The sequence below is a fragment of the Drosophila mojavensis genome, unplaced genomic scaffold (genome assembly GCF_018153725.1).
Source record: "Drosophila mojavensis isolate 15081-1352.22 unplaced genomic scaffold, ASM1815372v1 contig_16, whole genome shotgun sequence".
In the NCBI taxonomy this organism is placed as follows: Eukaryota; Metazoa; Arthropoda; class Insecta; order Diptera; family Drosophilidae; genus Drosophila; species Drosophila mojavensis.
This window is the reverse complement of record NW_025318693.1, coordinates 6,736,479-6,751,807: the sequence shown is the minus strand read 5'-3', so window position 1 is coordinate 6,751,807 and position 15,329 is coordinate 6,736,479. Positions and strand designations below refer to the sequence as shown.

The window sequence follows — 15,329 nt, the reverse complement described above, 5'->3', positions numbered from 1 at the left end:
TAAATACCAAAACAATCTGCAGAGCCAACTTAAAAAAAACGCTAACAAAATTTGAGCATGAAGTTTCACTTTCTGTTCGTATCATTTCTATTTTCTACATTAATGAGCTCAGCCAAAAAGTTTGCCCATAATAGAAAAGGCCTTTTGCATGGCGCTGGTTGACTGAAACTATTTGGCTAATTGGGCAAGTCGGGTGGGAAACTCATTATCGGCCTGGACTTTCGCCGAGTGTCAGCTGGCATTAGCCATGACGAAGGCCAGCTCGGAGCGGACAGTGCGGACATTAAACGCCTCTGAATAAATTCAAATTCGAATTCAAATTAATTGATAAAACGGAAACCCGTCCTGCCAAATGAAATTATCGCCACGTTTTGCGGCAATCGGTGCAGTTCGGCATTTAGCTAAACAATTTGCAGGCTAAAATGCATTGCAACCGTTTGTGGTAGCTGCTGGAGCGGGGGCTGGTGCAGGGGCAAGAGCTGGGGGCAGTGGCTGTGTTTGCGCATGCGTCGCTGCTTGCTCCATGCTGCCTGCCACATTGCGCAAGTGCAGCCAGTGGGCTAGCCGGACAGGCAGACAGACAGCCGGACCGGTCCGGTCCAGTCTGGTCTGGCTTGGAGCGCGTGTGCAAAAGCTGCGCAGATTTTGTCGCATTTTATTTGTATTTGTTTTTCTTTTTCTAGTTTTTTTTTGCCAGGTATTTGTTTTCATTACCTGCTCCATGCCCGCTCTCTCTCTCTCTCCTAGCTGCAATGACTTCATTTGATGTAACCGCCAAGGCATTTGAACTTTTGGCTTTTCTTCTCGCTGCCCGCGCACCCACTCGCTGCTGCTGCGTTTATTTCGGGGTCTGGCATGTTTTTGTAATGGTACGACGTTTCGTCATGGTAATCAGTATAAAGTCAAGTCGCAGTTGCCTAATTGGCTTAGACAGCTTTTGTTGGCTGCAGTGGGCTAAGCATCAGCTCAAAGCTATTACGAAATTATATGCATACGAACGAGGCTTAAAGATTCCACCAACTGATTAATGTCAAATGTTTCAAATTGGCTATAAAACAAGCTGCATACAAATAATACGATGTGACATGTGGAGCCTCAATAAATTATCTAGAGACAGTCACAATAACAATAGTAATATTAATAATGGTAATAATGTTAATAACAATGCCAATAAAATAAAATCTCGTATTGGTCTAAATGTTTGGCAATTGAATGTAATTTAAGGTGTTAATTATTTATACTTATTACTGAAGAGCATTAGTACCATTGCTATTATGAGTTAGTATTATTAAGAACTCACAAGACCTTGACCAAAAAAAAAAAGTATTGAATTAAAAACATTTGAGTTATTCAAAGCCTTACAGTTTGCGTTTAAAAAGAATGAAACGATTTCTCATTAATTAAAAGAATGTCTGATATTATATACAAATATTTGCGCCAAATTGCATTAACTTAATTTAATGGCCAATATTAATCTTTTAAATGTAAGCAGTTTAAGTAGATTACAATCGTAGGCCTTGGCTACAATGTGAACAAGGCAATTCTTTCGCCTGCTGTGCGTGGCTGTAAAAATTAAAAAATTTTTGCGGCTCTCGAATGTGGCGATAATTAAATAAATGATGTAAACACCAGTCAAGTGAATAACTATGGGCGCTTCAAATATATTCTGAGAACGAATACGGTATACTCTAGTCCTAAAAATAGAGTATAATCCATACCATATAGAACCACTCTAGCTTCAACTGTTCAGTGATTGATTCTAATTATTATTCAATTGTTTTTATTCCATATGATGACTAATTTAATAAGCCCTTTCTGAAAGAGTATTTACATATGTATATTGTATGCAGATGTTGAGCTCTCTGACTGCTGTTATTTCTGATATATGTTTTGATTATAGTTTAGATATCGACAGCTTCGGCTGATTGAATAATTCTGTAATTGTAATCAAGTCAATGCCAAAGTTGTTGTCAATATCGCCGTTTTGCCTTCTTTGTATCGACTTATCTATTTGTATAGCGCCCGATATCTTGTATTATTATTATTATTATTATTATGCATACGTGCGCGGCCTATCTAGAAATTATGCAAATGCCAGTGGGCCGACGACAGCGACGACAAAGACGACGACGTCACGCGTTTACCAAGTCAATTGGCAATTGTCAATTGTGACAATGTTTAAACAATTTCCCCAGCGCAATTTTCAATTTATTTGCTTTGGGCTCGCCCTCTCCCTCACCCTGCTCTCTGTCTGGCTAGCTGGCTCGCTTGGGCTGGGGCGGCTGTGTGTGTGGGCCACCAGTGTAACGACCACAGGGAACTGCGTGTACATGAAACAATTAAACTCAACATGCATTAATGTCAAGTTATTCGCGCTCTGCCCGGCAATTAGAGGCCAACTTGCAACTTGCAACAGGCAACGGGCAACGCATGCGCATTCAGCAGTAAATATAAAAGGCAGTTAACAGTTAGCAGCTAGGTAGACTGACTGCGAGCTACCCTGTAGAGAGTTTCACTAACTAAAATGCACTGAAAAAAATCAAAGCGGTGAAACGCTTCAATCTTAACTAACTTATTAAAGAGAAATTGAAAAACTTTAATACTGTTCGCTGACTCTAGCGGCATGAATCCAATATTCTCCATTTGCATCGATTACAGGGCATCAAAACAACGAACAACAAGCCACAGCTGACAGCTGCAGTTGTAAATTTGATTTTTATGGCCAGAGTTAACGTGCTGGCAATTGGCAACAGCGCATTTCGTTGCCAACCAGCCAAACAAGTTGGCTCTCTGAATGAGTTTCTGATATCTGTCACCACTAAATCCAATTGCAACTGCAACTGCCACAGCAACAGCCTGACTCGCTCCATTTGAGCGGTTTTGAGGTGTTAATTTAGGCGAAAATCCAAGTATTGTGCATGCGCATGATCATGACATCTGCTGATGCGGATGCAGAAATGTGTAGACACATGTTCATGATAATGATAATGATAATTGTAGTGTCATGATCATGACAATGGGAATGCCAATGATAATGAACATTACAATTATAATATTATAAGGGTTATCGGTATGGAATAAAAGTAATATGACTGAAAATGATAATGATAATTATAATCATAATGATAATAACAAAAACAATGAGAACAAAATAAATATCAATCAGTAAATATCAACTATATAAAAATAAATATCATAATGCTAAAAAAAAAAGTGGAAGTAATAATAAAAGAGACTATTGCTAATGACAATTATAATAATAATACCAATTATATCCATAACAATAATGAATGTTAACAGATCAAATAAACGAAACAGTAATATAACATTACTAATTCACGTTATTCGAATTAAAGATGCGAATCAAAATTATCTCTCAATACCTCTGCTTATCGCCATAGTTCTGCAAAAGCATACATATATATAATCGTGTATATGTATATATATATGATTAGAGGTCTCTTGCCTGTCGATTTTCTAATAAAAACATGAAACGAATTAACATTTTCGCAGACCTTTTTAAATGGCTTCCAGCTGCATCTGCGACAAGCTTAAAGGAGGCAAAACTTCATTTTGTCAGCTGCATTTTAATTACTTTTTTCTCCTGCACCCAAAAGAATCGCAAACAAATAAACACAAAGTGCTGAGCAAATTGAACGAGATGTTGTTTTGTTGTTGTTGGTGCTTTTGTTGTTGTTGTTGTTGTGTCTGGCTGGTCCGGCAAGAAAATCGTGACAATAATGGCAAATCGAACGGATGTTTGAAAATCGACAAAATTTTAAATGAATTTGGCCGCCGTTGGCTCCATCGTCTGAGGCAATCGCAGAATTAAGCAATTTATCATAAGGGAAACAAAAGTAAAAAGAACTTACCTTATAAATAATGCGGCTGACTAACCAAAATAATTTATAATAAATTGTCGCTTGACGTGTTGCCCAGTTGATCTTGACTCGAAAAACTTATTGGCAATTAAAAACTGTGCGCTTGGGTACAGAATCTTAGGATGTTGCCCGCACCTCACCCTCGGCGACCAGCTTCTCTCTCTCTCTTATCCCCCCTCTCCGTAGCTTCCTTCTATCTCCGGTTATATGAGTTGGATTCTGCAATTTATGGAGGTCACGAACTGAAGCCAAACAGACCAAGGCATCGATGGGTGTGTGTTTTAAAGACTGCAAACAATTTGCTCATGATACAATTTGTTCTCGCTGGCCCCAGAAGGGGGTCATGCCAAAGCTGAACCTAAAACCTAGATATGATCTTGAGAATGGTTTGCTCGAGCCATGCAAAAGATTGATTAATGTTCATCATATAAATTATATGTGTCGGGGCTATTAATATTAAAAAAAAAAAAAAAAAGTTGCTACTCTCTTTAAGGCAACATTCAGATATGATCTTAACTACTGTTTGACTGCAAAGGAAATAGTAAATTAAAAAATTCGCTTTTCTCTTCAATTTTTTTTTTTTTTTTTTTTTTTTTTGTTAACAAAAAATCTAAATCTATTTATATTTTAAAAATATATATATTGCAAGTAAATTTAAAGCAATGTTAAAATAAAAAAAAAAAAATTTTTGTTTGTTGATATTGAAAAGAGAGAAACTTTAGAAAATTAATTACTTTGAAGAATCTTTAAATCTGTGAGTTTATTATTGTTTTATACATACATTTCTAGACTTAATTTTATTGTAAACTTTTTTTTTCGATATTAAAATTTAAAAATAAAAATTGATCGAGTAGAATACTTTTTCTTAACTATTTAATATTAAAATTGTATTTCACCTATCTATATAAATATACTGACTTATAAAAAATATAGCTCCACTTTTTTAATATACTTCTCTTACCGATCTTTGTTTATGAAAGTCTCAAGAAATTCAGATCAGTTTGTATAACTTATCCTATCTAAACTATTTAATGTGGAAAGAATCGCTCTTCTCTCTTACTTCTTGTTAACTTCTTTGACTTGTATAATTAAAAGCATCTTCTTTATCTTCTTTCTGCTCTTCATTCAGTTATGCTGTAGCCAGCACTTGTGCAGCTTTCTTCTTGGCCACTGTGTACTTAACTGTTAATTCTTGTTGCCTCTTGTTATATATGTCGCTTAAATGCTTATTAAAGTTCTGCTCTCTTATCGCTTCTCTCTTCTCGACGCTGTTCTGTTTGTCCTGTGCCAATTTTGGTTGCCGCCCATTTGAAAAGCGAGTTGCTCTTGGCGCTTATTTAGTTGCATGCGGCTCGTTGCATGCGAGTATCGCAGTGCAGTTTGCTTAGGGCGCACTTAAGTACCGTTATTTTAATAAACGCCGCCTGGGCATGCAACACAGCTACTCCCTGCACGACTTCCCTGCCCTGCCCTGCACACTACAATCTTTGGTTTTTTTTTTTTTTTGGTAAAAGTTTGCATTGCTTTGCTTTCTGGGCGAACTTTCTTCTCGACTTGACTCAAGTCAACTCAATTGCCACGCAGCTGGCGGGGCTGATCGGGCACGTAGCAAGTTCAAAGCATTTTGTGGTAAATTATGGAACAGTCCGCCCCACGGCTTGGGGCATAATAACAAATTTGGCAACGCCCACACGTTGTTATTCAGTCTTCGTGCCTTCCTGCCTTCCTTCCTGCCTGTCTGCGTGCCCAAACTAAACGAACGGTTTATTTAATAGATTTTAGTAATTGTTCATTAGAACTTTGATGCCCCCTATTTGCATGCAAATGTCAATGCTTTCAACTGACATGAAAGGCCACGCCCTGGTTTTGGGTAAGCAGAGCCAGCTGTAGACAGTAGCTGAGCTTTGTTTGGCTCCACATTTGCCGCTGATCTTCGATAACCAATTTTCAATTTCAATGCGCGACTCTCTCACATGGAACGACCTTGAGCGTGTGGAACCAGTTCAATTATCTTTTTTATAGTGCTAGAGATGGGTGCGTGTCGTGGCGTGTCACGTTCGCGTTGTAACTTTGAATATGTCAATCAAGATTCGCTTTGATTGACTGAAAAATAAACAAAATGTTCTGACTTGAGTTTCTTAAGTTTTCTTATCTCAATTAATCTAACATTTTAGGTCTTATTATTAGAACTAGCATTCTGTTTTGATGAATTTTCTTTGATATTCAATAAAGCCTTAGGTTAGTTCATATTAAATAACAAGTTCAGCTTTACGTAAAATCATCCATGGCCTAGATAATAATAAACTCTTGCACTTGTTTTGTCCTCGATAAAGTTTAGTTTAAACAATAAGCCAAATTTACTCTGTTAGCCATACCAATTGTAATACACATTCGTGTCCTATTAGACCAATTGCCTCACGCACACATCGCTAGTTGTTGGGGCATTACTCATAGTTGCCATTCAAACACGAACTTCCCCCACAGCAAATGGTCTTTTATGTAGTCAGTTTGATGCGTGTTTCATTTGACGCGTCATAAAATTAACGCTTTGAGCGCCGATCTGCGATTTGTGCACGATAAACATTTTACAATATACTAATTGCCAGTTAGGCTTTGCTGTTGTTGCAGCTGTCTTTGAGTGAAAGTATATCTGTCAAATATCTGGGCAACTGTCCGATATTTTGACACGCCTAGCTACTACGAAATTCACATGTTTATGGTATTTGATTCCCATGTTTAGAGAGCTTCTACAGCTGCTCTGAGTCAGCGCTAGAAAGTTTCAATATTGTTTTAAGTTTCTTCGAATATTTTTTTTTTTGTTGCTCATTAACCTAAACTTAGACAATAGCACATGTTCCACTAATGTTTGTTATTAGTTAGTTCATATTTAGCTAAACAATTGCATAACTTACAGTGTGGGCGTGACAGATTCTGAATAGGGCGCAGTTTGTTGTTGATTGAGTTATGATAGTATCGATTGCTGAGAAATGCAAATGAAGGGATAAGCTATCCAGATGATAAATGAATCTTCTACAAATTGAATGATTATCTAATAGATACCCTCTAATCAGTGTAGTTGTAGCTAGCAGTTGAACTTAGATGTATTAAAGGGCAATGCAACGATATTTCATTTTATATACAAGTAATACTATATATATTCTAAAATGCCAACAACATTCTAAAAAATTGATTATCTATACAGGGTATCTATTGTTGTCAGAAAAATATCAAAAATAAATTAATTCAATTTCTATACATATTTGAGTATTCAAATACTCTCATAGAATAGGGTACTTGAGTGTTCAAGTTCACTCATTGGAAAAAGTATACCCCATATGAAGAGCCACAAATCTTGCGCAATATTATCCACAGAGGGCACACCTTCAATCAATATATATTTATTGCGTACAGGGTATAATTACACGCAACACTTAATCGTGCTAGGGCTGCAATGATAATTGTTTCGATCTGTGATTCAATCAGTTGTTAAATTGAATCTCTATTGAGTTACGACGCTCGGTCCGAGGAGCATTTGCTATGCATTTATTCCGCTCAAGTGCGCAATGCCATTGGAATCCTGCTGGCTCAATCGAGATATCATTATTTATATATAACATATATACATATGTATATGTATGTGTATCACTATAATCTGGCTGGGCGCTGTAATTTCAGTACATTTACATGACGAACAGCGGCAGCAGGAGCTGGGGGTAAGGCAATCTTCCATTTAATAACCAATTATCGTTGATCAACTGCACGCCCAGAACCAGCCCACTGGGTCGTAGCAGGTGGTGGAGCGGAGCTGGCCAGGGACTGCACAATATCAATTACGAGTTACGTTCCGACTGATTATCCGCACAGCTCTTACCTGAGAATTGGCCATGGCCAAGGCAAACAGACAGTCGGCAAAAGGCAATTGGCAATTGGCAATCGGCAATCGGCAATCCGATTGCTGCTGCCCCTGCTGCTGCGGCTGCATTTGCTCGGGGGTTGTGTCTGATTAGCGCTAAAACAAGTTAATGCCATTGATGATGCCCAGCCCGATGCTGAACGACGGACGCCCAGTGCATGGCAATCGGGGCAGACAAGGTGCGTACGTGGTGCAATGACAAACAGTCGGACAGCCGGACAGGCGAGCAGGCAGACAGAAACCGCCAAGGCTTTGTTGAAGAAAGACAATAAACCGTAAATGAACGACTGCAACATACTCAGTGATCTTGTGAGAGTGAATATAAATAGGGGAATAACCGAGCTCAGATGCGGTTGAGCTTAGGTTAGAAATCAGGAAATTCAGTGTTCCAATTACGACTAAAAAACGATTGAAGGAAAAAGACTTTATATTGATCGAATGCTTCTTAAACTGTAGCTGTGACTGTGTTAAACCTAAGTTCAAAACCACATAGATGCGATAAATTTGAAATCGTATTATTTTACCTTATTTACTCTATAGACTAAAGGTTTCCCACTCAATGCCCAATAGACTTTGCTCTAGGTATAGCTGATCATATGTAGAACAAGATATTCTATATTATTTTCTATATATTCTAAGCAGATTCGCAGGTTTTCATTTGTAGTGGAAGTACTCGCGTAAGCCTCATATACTCTTTGTTCACCTTTCGCGCAGGGCATAACAGCCACTTCAGTCCAAGATAAATGGGCCAGCTGCTGATCCGACAACAACAATGGCAGCAATAACAGCAACAACAACAACAACGGCAACGACTGAACTGCTTGGGAGTCGCATTGCGTTGTCTCTCGTTGCAGTTGTCAAAAAAAGCTTTTGATGTGCGGCGACAACACTTGGGATGCGCCTCCTCATCGCGTCTCATATTGAACTTTCCCATTGGACGGACGCCTTCCTAGAATATGTAGCATAGTCTGTGTCTCTCCGTCCGTCCGACTGTTTGTCTGTCAACTGTCTGTGTCTCTGTGTGCACAACACTTCTTATGCTAATGCGTTGATGTTGATGTTGTAGTTGTGGTCGTTGTCGTCGTCGTTTCTTTCAAAAACCAAAAGTCAAACAATTTTTGTTGGGTTTACCTTGAATTTGAAAGCCAACAAAACAAATAGCCAATGACAAAACCCAGCTAAAGTGGAAAATCTTTATGATATGCTCAGTTGACACTGGACAACAAGAATTTTGATTCTAATGGACAGAAACAAGAGAATGACTAACATGCAGGAAAGAAAATAGATAACGTTTTTCAGTTTCCAAAGGTAAAAAAAACTATAATAATGGACAGAGTTACAGTTAATAAGAGGACAACAATGATTTTGAAAAAGCTCCCATTTCTATCGGATATTTGTTGTCTAGTGTAATTTGCCATTTAGTGATAATTCAATAGGATGGATGACTTAATTTACAGTCATTAAGGGAATTGACTGTGGGAGGCTTCAGCAGACGTTACCCTATGCAAATGAGCAGCAATTATGCTGATTGTGAGCTAGCGCTAATTGAGAGACCTTCAATTATGACCCAACCTAACTAACCCAATTTCTGGCACTTTTCTCTTTGCAGGCTGCCCCGTGACGACGAGCTCGCACTGTTTGCGCTGCAACAAGGCGGGCTGCATCAAGTGTCCACTGTACCTGGTGACGGATACGCGCCAATGCGTAGATGAATGCCCCGCCGGCTATCTGGATCAATGGTCGGCCCACACCGAGTTCATGGGTCGCGTCTGTGTGCCCACTGGCTACTCAGGGCCGCTGATGGCAGCGCTGGCCGGTCTGCTGGGCGGCTTCTTGGTCTGCCTCTCGCTGCTGGCCGTGGCCGTGATGCTGGTGCGGCGCAAGCGACGACGCAAGTCTGTCAAGCAGAAGCTTATCAATGAGAACATAATGGATCGGGCCGATTTCATGCGTCAGCTGAACGAAATGCGACCCAATGCGGAGTACTTTCTGGCCATGCTGAACGACACGCGCCGGCAAATACGCAAACTGTATTTGTCCGGCGAGGTGGCAGCGGCCAACTCGTATCGGCCCATTGTCCGGGACCTGGCCAAGCTGCTGATATTGTTGAACAGGCCCATTGAGCTGATACCCACGCCGCCGCACGACTGGGCCCGGCTGTATGCGTGGTCGGAGCACGCTCTGGAGCGCTATAAGCCGCAAGTGGGCCAGCTGATTGACTTCTTTCAGACCTCCCATGCGGGCGACGGTGGCTCGGAGGCGCTGTATGCGGCGCCCAAGAAGCCAAGCCACAGCATCTACAGGCAGCAGCAGCAGCAGCAGAAGGCGGGGACGCCACCCAGCCTAAAGCTGGGCACGGATCTTCTGCCAGGAGATCGCAGCAGCAGCGCTTCGGCACAGCAGAAGTTGCACCTGTTCGGTTCGCTGATCAGCCTGCATGAATTCGAAGAGCCGCGTGCCTCGGATCCATTTGGCAGCAGCTTCAATACGCTGAAGAGCGGCAATCTCATAACGGATCTCAATGCCAGCTCGCTCTGGCTGGAGGATGAGTTCTATAAGCTGGGCTTTCGGCCGCAGGACGAGATCACGACTGAGCTCTAGTGTCGGCCGCTGCAGCAGCAGAGGGAAGAGTATTATCCTAGCACAAAGCTGGCTTCGCTACACGGTTCTATGTGCAGCGTAAGTCTAGCCCGGAGCTGAGCACATTCCGCCAGGCCATCAACAAACTGAGACGCACATTTAGCTGCCGACTCGCTAAATGTTAACGTTTAGTTTAGTTTAATCTAGCTTAGCCCTAGTTAGTCTATCGTCTAGCCTCTACAGAGCGAACTAGTCATGTAAAATCACAAAAACTCACACATACACACAAACATACAAATGAAAATCGAGGAAATCGCGTGGAAAATGGATTTCTGTTTTTAATTTTATGGATTTTACAAAAATCGCCAACGTATAATCGAACAATATATGATATAATGCCTAAACATATATGATACCTACTATATAGATAGTTACAGTACCTACATATATGATATTTATAGCGATAGCTTATAGAGACGGAGATTATAATGCTTAGTGAATAACTATAATATATTATGAACAAAGTGAACAATAAAATCATGTGCCTACAAATATTTAAATGCAGTTCAATTAATCTGGCCAATAAGGGAACAGCGAACCATTTTAGCCAGCGTTATGGCGCCTCGTACTTCCACAGGATATCGGGCTCTCGCTTGACACCAGTGACCGGCTGTCATGTCGCATCGGCATCGGCTTCCTTCTGCGCCGCCTGCAGATGGCCGGCCCATTTGCGCTCATTAACCAAGCGCGACAGCTCGCTGGCATCATAACCTATCAGCAGCTTCAGATCACAGTCGAACTTGTAGGCGAAACGCTTACCAGACACTTTGGATATCATATCACCATCATAGTAGTAACGTAGTGCTCGAGAAAGTTTCTCGTAATTCATGGCGGGCTTGTTCTTCTTTTCGCCCCACAAACGGGCAACGCGATCCGGATCGCTTAGCTTAAACTCGCCATCTGTGCCCACCCACTCGATGATGTCCGTGTGCTCGCTGTCAGTGAGGATCTCGAGCAGAAACTGCCAGAGCTGCACCTGGCCATTGTTGCCAGATCCGATGCTGTTATGATGACTGGGACTTTGTGGCGCCGGCGAGCTATCGGAGGCTGTAATAGGAGAAACGGTTAGTTGAAGGGATCCAGTATCTATACGTCAGCTACTCACAATCATTGCTCTTAACGCTTTGAAAGGATTTGCGCATAATACGCTGCTCCAAGCCCACTCCGGGTATGTTGGCACCTGCCGTCGCTTTGGATTGCTTCGGCTTGCGTAGTTCCTCGGCTTGCTTGTGCACCACGGACACGAAATTGCACTCCTTGAGCAGCTGTAGATGTGTCCAGAATACATTGCCCGGATCACGAGGCAGCTTCCGGCTAAACTGCTCGTGCGTCATGGCACACAGCGCCTGGCCCGTGATTCGCCACTCGTCCATGTTGAGGTCACGCAGGTCGAACTCTTTGACCGCCCACTCCAGCCAGTGGGCGACATGCGCAGGCGTCCATTCACTCACTGCTTCAGGTATTTTGAGGCGGATTTGCTCCCGTTTGAACTTGCTATCCAGCACCCAGTTAAGCACGGGCTTGGTTACCTCCACATCGGCATCCTTGTCCTCTTCCATGACATCTACATCACATGTTTCGTCGGTTTTCTGCTTACGCTTTTTGCTGACCTTGCTGGGACTGCCGCTGGTAGAGCTCTTGCCGCTGCTGTTGGTGTCTTGGGCACTGAGCTGGGCAGCCTCCTCGATGGCCAGGGTGGCCAGCGCTGCCTCTGTGGGCTTCAGAACATCCGCAATGTTTATCTTTTTGTGCGTAGTCTGGATTTGGACATTGATCTGCACTAGACCTTCGCCCTTGACGCACTGATCGACCAAGTTCTTATGAGGCTCCAGCTGCAAATGGCTTCATTTAATTGATGTTTCGGAGGATTTGTCAGAGTTCTTACCTCCTGCGCATCCTGTAGGCAAAATGTATAGTAGTTTAGCTCAACGCCAATTTTTTGCTCCACAAGCTTTCTATAAGATGAAGCACAAATTAATATGTAAAAATTTGTTGATATATATGAATGTACTTGAGTGTGCTAAGCGGTTCTCGAATGTCCATGTGCACGATGATAATGTCATCTGGCTCGTTCTCCACATCATTTGCATCCTCGTATATATTCGTCTCTTCAAAAATCTCGCTGGATATCACTTCCTCTGCAAGGTTTTCGGGGTAGATTAGCTGGCTGACAACTGTTGCTGCACACAGATTGCGAGCAGGCACTATAACGTCAACCTGTGCAGTTGACCATGGCAGGAGCTGTAGCAGCTGCTCACTGACTGCGATAGTTCATGACTTACCCAGGCCACCACCACCGCTAAGACGTCTTATTAACTCATCTGACAGATCGTTGTGGCTGTCCATACTTTATATGTTTATATTTTTACGGAGAATCAGACAAATTGTCTGCAATTTATTTGGAGAGCACCAAAAGTGTGACCAAATAGCTAAAAGTTATTAAAAACGGAAACATTTTTAGCTCATTTGTGTTCCGGCGCTGTCAACTCGTTGCGCTATAGCAATCAGCTTCTTATAGCTTGCACACATTGGCGGGCTATTCAAATATTTCAAGTTAAGCAAAGGCAATACGAATATTTTAGCTTGCAAAATTTTTGCAAAATTAACAACAATATACGCTTTTCGGCTTTTAAAGCTAATAATAAATATTTCTCTGCTGACACGCTTTGCTTTCTATTTATGTTCGCAATCATTGAAAAATTTTGCATGCAAAAATTAGAGCAATTAACCACACACATTTACAATCAAGAAAGCTATCAAAACATATTGTACGAATATCGTTTGATCAGCTTAATTGCGGTTGATGTGCGTAGCTAATAAGGAAATTTATGTGCACAACTGACAGTCAACCCATTTGAAGTGATTCACTAGAAGCCAATACAAGTACTAAAAATCTTAAGTACATAACATTCATTGATAAACCAACCACTAAATAGTGTATATATAAGCATTGGTGCTCCAAATCCAAAACAATTGGCCATGTTTGTTTTAAAATCAGGAAGTTCTTGGACATAAGACCATTATGCAAGTGGGTCAGCGGCACCCGTTAACTGCAGATAAAATGCCATAGAACCTGTTCGGCATACACGATATTGTATATATGTATATACATACATATTATATGTACCAGACTCACTCACTCACCCACTCACTGTTGCCAAAGACAAAGGCCGACAATTGTCTTATCAGCTGTTGTCTGTTGCCAGAGGCTGCGGGCAGGAGTCGGCGGCATAGTGACCGGAGCGAACCGAAGTTAAACAACTTCAAGTGCAGCGCGCACTTGTTACTACAAACGATTTTTCATGTTTCCTGCCCCAAACACTTCTCGCCTATCCCCTTCAAATGAGTTTCGCACTATTTTTAGAGTTGCGCAAAAATATTATCTCATTGTTAGCTCAGTTGGCAAATTTCTAGCTAAATTGTTACTTGTTTTCTGATGTAGATAAAAACATATATAGAGTACAGTTCCAAAAGGAATTCATATTTATAGAATATTGGATCATAGAGAACTACATTTTATAAAGCAAATTTAACTTTATAGTTAAAAACTAAAAAAAAATAAAAGTGAAATTCCTAATGACTGCAATTTGCATACATTGTTTCTATTCCTATATTAATTTGAGCAGCGTTTGAGAATAATCCTAATCCGACTAATCTAATTTTGAAAGGTTTGTGATTTAAAATAAACTAAGGGTTTTTTTATGCTCTACCTTAAATTTACGCAAAATTGTGTTTCCATTGGGCTTTGAGCAACGGTTGAGTAAAGTACTAAGCCCACTTTGAATCCAGCTCTAAATATACATTCTGACTCTTTGGCAGATGTTGAGTCAGTGTCAACACAGATGCAGATTGTGGCTCATCATTAGTCACTATTCAATTAATTTAAATGCTAATTAGCTGCGCTGCTCTATGTCATTGTAATGACCTCGAGAATGATGTTAGAGCTGATCGCACTAGACAGACAACTAGACCAAAGTGTCTAGGTCATGTTTGGCAGCCAGCTGCAGTTGTGGCATCAGTCGAAGGGTCTCTTTAGCCACCGCCCAAAATATTAATAGCAACAGCGGCCTAAGGCGCAATAACAAGTCGTCTGGGAATCGAAAGCTGGGAGCTGAGAACTACTCCTCGCTATAAACCATAAAATTATGCGCAGTCATTGCGGCGCCGGCAGACAACTAGAGCCAAAAACATAGCTCAATGGGCCATGTGGCATTGTGGCAGTGTGGCAAACAAAAACAACCCCTTGGAGGCGTCTCAGGATTATTGCTGGGACGCCACGGCGACAGCAGCAGCAACAACGACAACAACAATAGCAACAACAGCGACAGCGACACCAACAGCGCATTCAACTCGACTCGACGCGATTCGACTACGTCGCGCATTGCGTCACTAAGAATAGTGGAAATTAAATCAATAGGACAACTCCCACATGGATGTGGCCAGTCCCGAAACTGGAGCAGCTAAGGCATACACTGAAAGAAAATCTCAGAAATTACAAACTAACTTTAGCTAGAGCGACAATTCTGAATGAAAATCATATGAATTGTAGCTTACATTATTAGTAACATAATTTTCTGTCAGTGCGTCAATTTGTGCTAGAGCTTTCTACTAATTATTTCTCGAAGTGCATCAAATACCATTGCTATTACTTATGCCTTTTCTACTACTGAAATCCTATTTGCATTTTTAGGTATACGAGCTTCCAGCCTTGCCTGGTATTTAGGTCGCCAAAGGGCTAGCAGGTTAGTGCCTCGGACTTACAGCAAGGACACTTGAAAGGCAGACTAGGGGTGGGGTCAGGTGGTAAGTGGGACAGCTGCGTTTGGCTGGCGCATAACTCAAATGAATTTCGTGTTTCCGTTTCAGTTATAGTTTCGTATTCAGTTTTTAGTTTT

The 15,329-nt window shown here is 41.2% G+C and overlaps 2 protein-coding genes across 2 annotated transcripts in view; one reads left to right on the top strand and one right to left on the bottom strand.

Moving 5' to 3' along the window:
• Positions 1-10,928, top strand: part of LOC6573204 — a 38,105-nt gene extending 27,177 nt beyond the window's left edge. The window contains exon 2 of the mRNA XM_001999258.4: positions 9,404-10,928. Coding sequence (XP_001999294.2) covers positions 9,404-10,395 — 992 coding nt within the window. The 3' untranslated portion in view covers positions 10,396-10,928. The remainder of the gene's footprint in view (positions 1-9,403) is intronic.
• On the bottom strand, positions 10,688-12,869 carry LOC6573205 (DNA-binding protein Ets97D). The gene is made up of 5 exons (XM_001999259.4): positions 12,717-12,869; positions 12,446-12,572; positions 12,320-12,389; positions 11,540-12,266; positions 10,688-11,481 (listed from the first exon to the last, which is right to left on the bottom strand). The coding sequence occupies exons 1-5, from the start codon at positions 12,778-12,780 to the stop codon at positions 11,048-11,050; spliced, it is 1,422 nt and encodes a 473-aa protein (XP_001999295.1). The 5' UTR covers positions 12,781-12,869; the 3' UTR covers positions 10,688-11,047.
• Between the last annotated feature and the right edge of the window lie 2,460 nt (positions 12,870-15,329).

Excerpts from the sequence above, each read along its gene's own strand:
- LOC6573205 (XM_001999259.4), bottom strand. The coding sequence starts at position 12,780 with ATGGACAGCCACAACGATCTGTCAGATGAGTTAATAAGACGTCTTAGC. Across the intron at positions 12,573-12,716 it reads TAGCGGTGGTGGTGGCCTGG|AGGAAGTGATATCCAGCGAG; the intron begins GTAAGTCATGAA and ends AAAACCTTGCAG. Across the intron at positions 12,390-12,445 it reads GAACCGCTTAGCACACTCAA|AAAGCTTGTGGAGCAAAAAA; the intron begins GTACATTCATAT and ends TTCATCTTATAG.